At 41.9% G+C, this 11687-nt stretch overlaps 1 protein-coding gene across 6 annotated transcripts in view; it reads left to right on the top strand.

Annotated features, from left to right (window-relative positions):
• Positions 1-624: 624 nt before the first annotated feature.
• The window catches only part of TBC1D5 (TBC1 domain family member 5), a 317841-nt gene continuing 306778 nt past the window's right edge, over positions 625-11687 (top strand). For 2 of the 6 annotated variants that reach the window (XM_068674325.1, XM_068674322.1), the window contains exons 1-2: positions 793-904; positions 1554-1726. Coding sequence is in view for 1 of the 6 variants with exons in the window: in XM_068674318.1 (XP_068530419.1) it covers positions 877-904 (28 nt within the window). In the remaining 5 variants the exon portion in view is untranslated. Of the gene's footprint in view, positions 905-1553; positions 1727-11687 lie in introns of all 6 variants that reach the window. The other 4 variants (XM_068674320.1, XM_068674318.1, XM_068674324.1 and 1 more) reach the window with 4 other exon arrangements.

The raw sequence follows: 11687 nt of genomic DNA, 5'->3' as shown, positions 1-11687 counted from the left end.
GTAACTCAGTTTCCCCTGCCTCACACACCCACGGCTCTGCCCACCCTGCGGCCTGAGCACTGGGCAGGAGGGGATGGGTCATCCTGGGTGCCAGCAGACACAGCTGGGCACATCGCTTCGTGGTTTCGTGTTTTCATGCTCGTGACACCTCTTTCCTCCTTCCACGAGGAAGTTTGCTGAGTGGTTTGAACCCAGCCAGCCGGGGAGCAACGTACTGGATCCACTTTAAATAACCTCAACTTCAGCTGACTCCCTTCGCTCCTGAGTTTGTTTCATGCACATAAATCCCCCGGGCTTCCGCAGAGGACGAAAGGCCTCGGAAAGAAGGCAAACCTCCTCATTTCAACAACTCCTAGCGCCCCTTTTTCGCCAGGAGCGGGCGGTGACAGAGCTGCGCGGCAGCCCGGGGCGAGGCCAGACCCGACCCTTCCCTCCCTCCTCCTCCATCTGCAGCTCTCCCCGGTCCCCGGAGCACCCCTAGCCCCCCAGGGCACCCCTTAACCCCCTCGCCCACCCCAGCGCCCGGCCGTGCACATGGAGCAGGCGCTGCGGGCTGTGGGCGGCCGCAGCCTCACGGCGCAGCGGGCGCCTGCGCTCATGGAGCCGGGGGGGGGCGGTGGTTGAAGGGGGGAAGGCGGCGCCATCGCGCGTCCCCGCGGGCGGGCAGCGAGCCCCAGCCCTTCCCCTTCCCTTCCTTCCCTTCCCCTTCCCTTCCCCGGGCCGTCCCCCACCGCCTCCCCCTGCCCCGCGTCCCTCGCAGGGCGCCGGGCCGGCGCTGGGGGGCTGCGAGCCGCGCAGGGAGGGAGGGAAGGAAGGAGGGGAGGGCAGGCGGGGGAGGGAGCGGGGAAAGACAGAGAGAGGCTGAGCCAGCTCTTCATGCCACTGCAGGCAGCAGCAGCAGCAGGTAAAACCAGCCCCGGGGCGTCTGCTCCCCTTCACCCGCTTGCCCCCCTCTCCCCCGCAGGCAAAGCGCAGGCCCCCGCCGTGGCCTCTCCCGGCTCGCCGGGGCCGGCGGCCGGCGGCGGGCAGCAGCGGGGCCGGTGAGGCCTTGGCGCGGCGGGGCTGCCGCTGCTGCTCCGCTCCGCCCGGCTCGGCACGGCCCGGCCCGGCTGCTGCCGCCCCCGGAGCGCCCAGGGCAGGTGCCGCCCGGCAGGGAGCTGCGGAGGCACAGCCTCGTTCCTGGGAGGTGGAAGCAGGGAGGGAGGAGGAGGAGGAGGAGGCAGAGTGGTCACAAGGCTTTCTTTCCCCTCCGGATTTTTTTTTTTTTAATTAATTAATTTATTTTTTTAATTGGTGGTGGTGATGCTGGTGGCTGAGGAGGGGAGCTGAGGGCTGAGCGAGTGCTCTTTTTGCAGGCCTTGGGGAAGAGTTTGGAGGAGGAGGCAGGTTTCCCTCCACTTTGCTGCCTCCAGAGACTCTTCCTCCTTGTGCCCACCTGCCTGCCCCCGCCTGTGTTAGCTGACCAGCGCGCTGCCTTCAGACTGACAGCTGCAGGTCGAGCTTCGCTGTCACCTTTCAGATCTAGTTTACCTCTCACCTTTGTTTTTCTTTAGGACACAGCAGCTCAGGTGCTGTAGGAAGTATGAATACCAGTGCAAGTGCTGCAATTAGCACGTTTTAACTCATTGAGAGTTTTATACTCTCATGTTGCTGTACTGCATCCACCGTGCAGTTGAGGTACATGTGGTGCTGAGCATCCTGGAGGCTCTTTGGTCTGCTTTTAAGGGTCAGTTTTAAGGAATGTCCCATCATGTTGACATAACATTGCTTTAGTGCTATATATAATTTTAAATACTTAACAACCAACAAACATGCTAGTTAATATGTGAAAGACCCATGTTCCAAACTGTACTGGATTGGGAATCAGGACTGGAAAATACTCTCTAGTTCTGCCATGCAGCTACACAGCATTCGTTCACCACCTTGCTGTCAGTAATCCTGCTAACCTACCTTTACAAAGTACTCTGAAGCTTGGTTAAAAAGCACTACATAGTAGAAGTATTTCTTTTCATACCAGTGAAACTTCATTGAACTTGTGATTTGCCAGTTCAGTTGTTTGCCACACTAATTCAGCTACTTGCTGCTAATGTCCCTGTGAAAACTAAGCCTTCCAAAATGTATCCCAAATACACGTGGGCTGTTTGTTGGCATTGAAAATATTAAAAAAAAAAAAAAGTAATACTGAGTTAAATTAATCCTAGATCCTACCTCTCTTAATCATCATCTGCTGTTAGCTTTGTAGCTTGCCAATTCAAACACCACAAGGCCTAGAACTGGGCAATAAGAACAGCATATTGTTTATGGGCAATAATGATTTTTCACTTTTGAAGCCAGTCCTTGTTTTGTAAAAATTGTCTGACTTACTGTCATTGTGAATAACTAATTGTTAAACTCTTTTTTTTATTGAAATGTGTGGCCCACTCATATCACACACATGTAAACAGAAAACTAAACAAAGCCTGCCCCAAATAAATTGTTGAGTTTTTAAACTCTTTGTACACTTTCTTACTTGAAATTGGTAATTTCCATTGGGCCAACAGTAAGAACTTAGCCTTATATGATTTGTGCACCTACATCATGAACTTCAGCTTATAACAAAGTATGAGAGCATGAGTGATTCCTATCTACATATAAGTGTATACTGGAAAGAAGGTGCATCTTTTTCCTCCTCTGGATTTTATGATGGCATCATAATTTGTAGAAATCTTAGAAATAGTCAACTACTATGAAAACCGAACATTTCAAAAGATAATAAGAGCATCCTTTTGTTAGTGATGTGAAGGTCAAGGCTGTTCTCCAGCTTTGTGCAAGCGTGACAAAGTAGGGGCTAGTAATGGTAGTGTTGTTCAAGGAGGAATTAGGCTGGTGAGGTTCTTGTGTGTTTCACTCCGTTTCACCTGAGAAAAGCACGTGCTTGATTTTACACAAATAGTTTGCAGTTTCTGCTGCAATGGTAGCAAAGCTCACTTGTCACGCAAAAATGGTTCTTATATCTTTATCTTTTAAATGCTGTTGCACCTACCTTTCAGCAGTATAAATGGAAACATTCCTCTCACATTTCCCCTTCTTTGCGTTATAGCACTGGGTTTACTTGAACATTGTTCTTTTCTCTTTGCTTTGCTTTCAATAGCACTTGTGTCTTTTGGACTTTGCTACCTCAAATTAATGTGCTAGAAAAGTGGGATTTAGGGAAAATGCCTTACACATACTCTGCCTGCCTATGGTTTATGCAAATGTAGAGATCTTTGCTGTCTCTGGGTTATTGTTGTATAAATTCATTTTTTACTCCGGATGGACTATGCAAAGAGCGGCTTTGCACTTCTCCCTGAAAGGAATTCTGTTGCTGAAGTCTTTTTAGAAAGTTTACTCTGAGCTCTGTCCTTAGGAGTTTTATCTTAAACTGTTAGGTATGCTGCTGTAATTGGCAACAGCTGTTGCTGAGAATTGTGGAGGATAGACAGTTTCAGAGATAATCAGCTCCTAGTCCATTTGAGGCTTTGTTGATTAGCACGTGTAAGAGAATTTTGGATCAGGAGCCGGTGATGACTGCAGAGTGCAAATGTGGTATGGTATGTAAACTGCTTGGCTTAGCCTCTACGCTGCTCTCTAGTAAGCTGTAGGTTGTGTGTGTTCTTCTAAGCCCGGAAATGTGCCCAAAACAGGCCACTCTGTAGCCCTTACATGCACAAATATTTGGCTGAGTTGTGCACTAAGAGGAAGAGGGTTGTGAAACACGATAGGATTTGTTTGCCTCTGTTGGATACATCAGTGAAACTTGAACTTTTTTGACCCCCAAAAGAAGGGGCTTAGTTGTAGCCATTTCCAGTTTTGGGGAAAGCTGCTACTGTATTCTGTGTTTTGCTTGACAGTGTTTTTGTTAGTGAACCAGGTGTCAGTATGTGTTTGTTTGTTTATTTCTGATACTGCAGCGTGTGTTTGTTTGTTTATTTCGGATACTGCAGCGTGGCCAAATACTTTATAAAGTGAATTAGAAAATGATGCAGAATTTGAAGTCCCTGTAAGGTTGGATAGCATTATAATGGGATTAAATCTTACTGTTTTTATTTGTTGAATAGAAAACAGAATTATTTTAATCTTACGGGAATCTGTGTGTGACAGTTGTTGAGGAGAAGTAGTTGACTGTATTTACACTGAGAGCTGGGAATAAGAAGTGAGAGCCACCCTAGAGCAGTTCCTCAAACTGTGTCCAGACCTTGGATATGAACACGCTGCATTTAGCAATCCATGTGGGTAAAGGCTGACGGATTACTAAACGGAACAGAAATAGGTATTTTGCGTCTATTAAAGCTAGATGTGGGTTTCTCAAAGGACTGGAGTCATAAGGTGACCTGAAATCTGCTTGGAAATAGTTTGAAAATAATAGGAGGAATGATATGTCACTGATGTTAAACTGAGTGCGGCGCAAAGAGGCAGTATCCCCATACCCTGTGCTGTATTTAAAAAAAAATTACTTCTGTGCTATTAAAGTTGAGGGGCTTTTTGTTCTGTTAATGGGTCGGCAAATCTTTTTTTTAGGTCTATTAAAGAACATTATTAGCACACTACTAATTAATCTAGTTATGCGAAAAGTTTGAATTGCGTGTAGTACCGTACTGAGTCCTGTGGTGCTGCATTGGAGCGGGGATCAAATCTGTCTTAGATGAACATTTCACCTTAAATGTTTCAGCATCAGTTTTAGTCTGAGTGAGTTTTTCTCGACAAACTTACAGTTGGCTAAGCTGTTTTTAAAAGTGTATCAAGATACTGAGAATCTACCATTTACTTCTCTGGATGACTTGTTTCAGTGATTCATCTTTTCCACTATTTAAAAATAAGGCATGCAATTATTGTTTGAATACATTTGAATGCATCTGTCTTTCACTGGTTCTTGTTATCTTGTCTGAATTCTCTATCGTGTCGGGCTGCCTTAAAAAACTTGATTTGTCCCTTTGACACAGTGTTTTCATTCCTCTGTATGGTGGCAGCCCCTACCATTTAAAGACAGATACAAATTTAAAAATACCTAGTTTTAAAAGAGGATCAACAGATCACAGATTACTGGGCTGACCTGGCTGCTCCAGGACTCTGGGATAAGTTTAACAAGTGTGCTGATTCGAAATGTTTGTCTCACAATGTTTTTTAACATCTGATCTGGAACATCTGTTTAACAAATGAGTTGGAAAGAAAATCAATATAATGTGATACAATTATACCATTTTGAATCTTCCCAGCTATAGAAGGAAAGTATTTATTGGCTATTTTTGATCATTCTGCATGATTTTTAACACTTCTGCCACCTCTGTCTAGTCATGGGCCTATGCTGTTGCTTTGGGGGCTTGTTCCTAACGTTGTTGGCTGTGTTGTACAGGGATGTTTTACGTCTCTCAGTTTTTACACTTCGTAAATCTAATTTATGTTGATGGTGATCCAGCCTCCCCTTTTCTGTATTGTTCTCCTTGCTTTATTTCTCTTATGCTTGCCTCTTTTATTTATTTATTTATTTATTTATTTATTTATTTTCAGAAACATCAGCATTTGAACAACTAGTTTTAGCCAAAATTGCCCTTTTTGTTAGCTGTAAAACTGACCATAGATAAAAACCAGCTTAAAGATGGCTTTGGTTTTCACGCTTTTCTGAGATTTTTCCTCACAATCAATTTTGTTCCTAACTTTTGTTTTCAGCCTCAGAAATCTTGAAACCTTAGGACTACAAGCGTGTACGTGCATGAGATGTTTGTTTAGGGAGGTTTCAGTGATTTCTGTCTGTCTGTGTAATCAGATTGCTATCAGTGGTTCTTAGACTATTCACAGCTCCCAGTCCAGTGATTTATTCATTTTAGTCATTATCATGGAATGTATGATAACTTCCCTGTGCTGGTTACTGTGAGTAGTGCTAGAAAACTGTTGCTAACAGTTTTTAAAAAACTGATGTTTTGCCTGTTGGCTGCTTACAATCCTGGGATATTTGGTTTCATTATTGAAGTTTGACATCTTTCTTTCAGCACATTACAGATAGGTGCTAAGGGGAAAACACCTCCTGCTCTGTCCTTTGAGCCGAGGGTCTGTAACAGACCCTGCTTGCATCATCTGCTGAGCTGTCCTATTTAACCCTTAGACCCACACATAGTCCATACACCTTGGTAGGAATTACCAGGCAATGAATGTCTGAACTGTGATTCTTGAGACCTCGATTGTGCATGCTTGATAGTAAGTGCTATTTTTTGTTTAATCTCTAGCTTTTCCACAACTGGACTTCTGGATTTGTGTTGGGAAGAAGTACAGATGTCTGACGTGTATTGAGATTAGACTTGAATTTCAAGGTGTGGAACTTGTTAAAAGTTTTAAAGTATCCTTCTAGAACTGCAGAGGTGTGGTTTTGGCATTTAGACTGTGCTCCGATGTTAGTATAAGTACTGTACCTTGGATAAGGTGAATTGTCAGCTGGGCCATTGTTTTTATCACTTATCACTGTGAACAGCAGGCTTTTTAAAGGAAGTTAGAAAATCCCAATTGTGGAATAATCCCCACACCAATTTGTGTCACTTTGTCATGGTTTATGGTGCTGATCTTGAGTTTTCTTCCATGTGGTGTTTTCTAAGTGAGTTTTTTCTTTATCCATTGGATAATAAGTAATCTTTCTACAAGTTTTACAATACTGTATTTATAATCTAGCTTTTCACTGTCATGCTCTTCACTCGTTTGAATTGAGAAGAGTAACTTGGAGCTCAGCAGTTACTTGAGCAGTGCTGATGATTTTCTTATCTATTGTGCTTCAGATGCATCAGCAACAAACTTAATTAGCCAACACGCTGCCAGTTTACTTACATTTTTTAACTTTGTCAGTCTCATACACTGCTGATGAATATGAATGTATTCTGGGTCCTGAAATTTTCCATTAGCACTGCTGGAGGTGACCAGTGGCTTCTGCATCCCGTATAATGTGGGTAGACGCACTCTTTTCCCAACCTTTTTTTCCTCCTGCCATTGTTAGTAGCAAGGCAACATCTGTATCTGGTTGATGATCTGTCTGCGTGTTACTGCTTGGACCGTGGTTTGTTGCAGAGTTGAAAAATGTTGCTCTGTTTTCTGGTTTTTCTGCAACAGATTCTCTTTCAAAATTGTGATGATTTTTCTTTCTTCTTACATCTGTGCTTTAGAAGGGGTTGTCAGTGTTCACGCTGTCCTTTTCAGATGTAAGTTTAGCCACTTTTAAATGCAAAGACTTTAAAGACTTTGGTATATTTCACATTTATTTCACGATCAGTTTCGTATCAGCATCCTTGCTGCACTGTAAATGTGAACAAGAGGATCCAATGTCTAGGTGGTACTTTCTTGACTAAATTTTATCTACAGTATTGATGATTAACATGTAGTAGTTTGGCAGAGCCTTTCATCTATAAAAGAAAACAACACTAATCATTGTCAGTGAGAGGGAAGCAACTTTCTCAAGGCCAACCAGCACCTCAAAGGGGAAGCTCCAGTTTGAACACAGGTTTTAGGGTATCCTACCGCAGATAGTGCAAGAGGAAGCTGCAAAGTATTTAATAAATCACATAATTTAAATGAGTTTGCCAAATTGTGGAAATGAAAAGATGACTTAAATAGATACACTAAATACTGGGCTATGTAAAAGACATTTGAGAAGTATGGTGAAAGACTAGTTATAAGGAGAGTTGTGCTAATAATTACAGGAAGAATACAAGCAAATCTTTAGTAATATACTTCTCTGAATTTAAATCCACAAGGTTATTTGATAATTGTGCTGAAGCATAATGGAATAATTAGTTTCTGTAGTGAGAAGGATGGCTTTCAGCTGATACTGATGCTTGTTCTGCATGTCCTGCTTCCTGTAAAAACTTTGCTGTACTTTCCAAACAGTGGCTTGGAAATGTGCAGCATTTACAGCTGGTATTTCATTTGGAACCGTGTATATATATACATATATATATATAAAATAAAAGGAGAGCTTTGCTTGACTTTGAGTTATTCATGAGTCCGCAGCAGTGCTTCCTCTTTTAGGCCTGACTCATTTTTAATGTACATCATTTGCACATATGCCTACAGCACCAATAAATACAGTTTGGAGAAAAGTTAATAAATCCAAATACTCTTATCCATGCAATTCTTTATGTATATATATATATATATATATGTATGTGTGTGTATGTATGTGTATACACATACGCATATATGTGTATTGTTTGTAGACTGATGGACAAATCTGTTGCTGCTTGTGATGATGCCTTTCAATGTTCATTGTACAGCACACTCTTTATGTGTAATGCAGTAAGCAGTCTAGAATAGCAGACCAAAGATTTGATCATCTTTGGTTTTAATTGCAGATTGATGAAAATGTACAACAGATAATATTTAAAAAAATATTTCCTTTTGAAGTTTGCACATATTGGGACCCCTGTAAATTTCATTTCCGTAGCTGTTTGAGAGAACCGAGGGTGAGGGTGTGAAGAGGAAAGGGCAACAAGCAGGCAGCAAGCAGGAAGCTGGTGACTTCCTGTATGCAGAGGAAACTTCTGCCCAAATCAGTGGAAAAGTTTCTTCTGAACATATCAGTGTTGCTCTGTGTTTATCTTGCACACACAAAAAAAAATCAAACAAAAAAAAGACGTTTTAGATTGCCAGAGTATGTGCATTATTGTTAGGACATGTTGAACTTTTTTCAAATGTGCTTTTCAAAGAAAGCAGCCAGCTACAAGAAATGAGAACATTTTATAATTGAGGTTAAACATCACCATAATTTTTTGTGGAATGACCCCTCAAATTTTATGTTGGTACTTTGTTTATTAAGATTTTAAAAAGTTTATTTTGGCCAGTTCTACTTTGAAATTAAAATTTCTTTCCTATCTAGCATTTCTGAAAAACCCAGCAACCTAAATGACCATTTTCCCAGTCTGATGATGTGTGAAGTAGTATAAATGTTTTACTCTCGCTACTTGTATTCCGCAAGACTCCCTTTTGTAGTCAGGATGGATTTCACCTAGTACAATGCTGCTTTGCTTTTTGGATTTGTGCAGTGCTTCCAACTGTAAATACACTGTCCATGGGTCTTGATTTGCAGACTGCTTGGTTCAGGTGCAGGATGATAGTTGGGGCTTGACTGCAGGTCAGGGAATGGGAAAGAGGCTTAAGGGTCAGATGAAATGAGACACGCATGGGACAGGCTACACCTTTTCCATTTCCAGATACTATAAATGTAGCTTTTCTGCTACATTTCTGCACATCTCTGGTGTGGACCCGAGCAATTTGCTGGTTGCTTTTGTCTCCCGCCTTTGATCAGTGATGATTCTTGATTTGGCACACCGATAGGATAAAATGTCAAACTTCTGTTTGCAGAGAAAGAAAAACCGTTTTGTGCCCAGGACCGACTTCTGAGTTTTGTCTTGAGCCGTAAGCATGTCATCAGGGTGAAGTGAGGGGCGTTCTGTATCTGAGAAGAAATGAAAGCGTATGTCGGAGAGGTAGGGTCAATATTACTTTTTAATAACCATATCTGATGATGACATCAGGTGTATACTTCATACAGGCATGGTGCCTTTCCCCACAAATGCAGAATCCATTTATCTGTGGGTTCAGCCCTTATGAAATCAAGTGGGGAAGAGACAAGACCAGTAGCAGCTGTTACCACCAGACGTAGCTCCACTTTCACATTTTGTCCAACTGAGGTGGGTTGGGGTACGGACACAGAAAGAGCAACTGGCACTGTCAGCTGTTGGAAATCCAGCTGGGGTGCTGTGTGACTTGCATAGCCCTCCTGTGCATTCTGCAGTGTCAGTGATTGCAGTACTATTTTGCATCTAGTATGTTCCCTTTTTTTCTATGATCTTTGGGGAGTTCAGAGGAAGTGTCAAAGTTTTTGTATATTAGAAGAAAGCTGTGTGACTTTGCCTGTAAGTCAGTGTTCAAAACTGCCACATGCTGGGAATTAGAGCGCACTGTTGATTTGGGTGAGACTAGGTTTTCGTGTTAGTTTACAGGAATAGCGTATGATCAGTCATTGGTATAATTTCCACCGTGAGTAATTTTATCTGAGGGCAAATGTAGGCTGGGTGAACATCATTTTACACCATTTAACAATTTACCCAGTTTGGGATAAAAGTTTGTTGATAAGACTTGTTATAATTTTTGTAGGTTGACTGAAGTGCTTCATTCTCTAGAGCTGCTGTTACCTATCACTTAGTCCAAAAGCATCCTAATACAGATAGTCTTTTGCTAGTACTTCTACACAGTGTTTCCAATAAGACTTGGGATAATCTTCTCACAAATTCTGTTAAGCTCAGAAGATTCAGACTTGCACAATCCCCTTCCAGAAATAATGGATCAATCTAGCTCAAACCATATAAACTGGAGAAAGGAGAACAGAAGGGTAGGAAGGGGTTGCCTAGGGCTTTTAAACCCGTGGGTTTTAGAGGAAAGCCTTCAACAAAAAGCTTATAAAGAGGGATCGAATAGCATTGTAAGCATCTTTGTAACTTTTTTGCCTTTTCACATGAAGCATTTTTTTCAGATCCCTCTCACCTGTTTCTCTGCAGTCTCACTGCACTAATGCTTCCAGCCCTCAACTTTCCTGACAGTGCAAGAACGTAGCATGCTTCCAAGATTCCACCTTCTGAAAAACTGGAAGAAAATCAAACCCAACAAAACAGATAGTGTGTCGTGAATAGTTGCTGGCCATTATTATTTTCTCTTTTATTTATTACAGTGTATGTCTCTTAGCACTTTGTGATTTTTTTGTGGGTATCAAGGTCCTCTGCTTCTGTGTTTGCAAGTGGTGAGTAGGTCCAACTGCAACAGAAGTCATGGTAAGGTAGTGTTGTAGGTTAATCACAGTAAGCATCACACAGCTGCTTACAAGAAAGGAAATGTGGGCAAGGAAGAATGAATGTACTGCCAGTAAAGGTACAGTCTTAAATACTGAGGCAGATTGTATTGAATAACTTCATCTGTGGGAATAATGGAAGAAATAGGCTTTTTAACTGAGTTCTTCCTGGACTATTGTAAGATACTATGCAATGATAAAGTTTTGAACAAAAAGAATAATGTAAAATGGCTGATGAGAGACACAATCAGTAAAGATGGTGTGCAGTTATTGAAGACTTTGGCAACCAGTAAGATGAGTTTTTTAGAGGTTGCACACTGCATAGCTTCATTGGGAGGTAAGCTGGATTGTAGGGTGGGTGGGGAAAATGATAATTTTAGGGGTGTAGGCAGGTTGAATCTTACCTATATAATTCTTGTTTAAAAACATGAACAAGGCTTCAGATGAAATGTGAATATATTTGAAGATGAAGAGGAGTTGAGGAAGATCACCTCCTCATTTTGAACCTGTGTGATGAAAACGGTGCCAAGGTGTATGTGATACTGAGAAAGGAAATAGCAGTCAAGAATTTCTCATTTTTCTCAAATGTTCAGTTTGCACAAGAAAGAAAAATCTCTTCAGTAGTACATAATCTTAAGTTGACACTGCTTCTGATGTGCTTTTCACTATCTGTACTTTCCCATCTTAAAAAAGGACTCGCATTTCCAGCAATGCTCTGGATTGCTAGTATTACATTTCAGCTCATGCTTCTCAGTCAGACAACTTCTACAATTATTTTTTAGATTAACTTCAGAGTAAATGAAGGTTGGGTAGCAGTTTCATTTTTTTCAACATGATAGAATTTAGTTTTCAA

This window comes from Anas acuta, chromosome 2 (genome assembly GCF_963932015.1).
Source record: "Anas acuta chromosome 2, bAnaAcu1.1, whole genome shotgun sequence".
NCBI classification, from domain to species: domain Eukaryota; kingdom Metazoa; phylum Chordata; class Aves; order Anseriformes; family Anatidae; genus Anas; species Anas acuta.
Note: the sequence above shows the minus strand (reverse complement) of the source record. Positions and strands in the feature narration are given on the sequence as shown.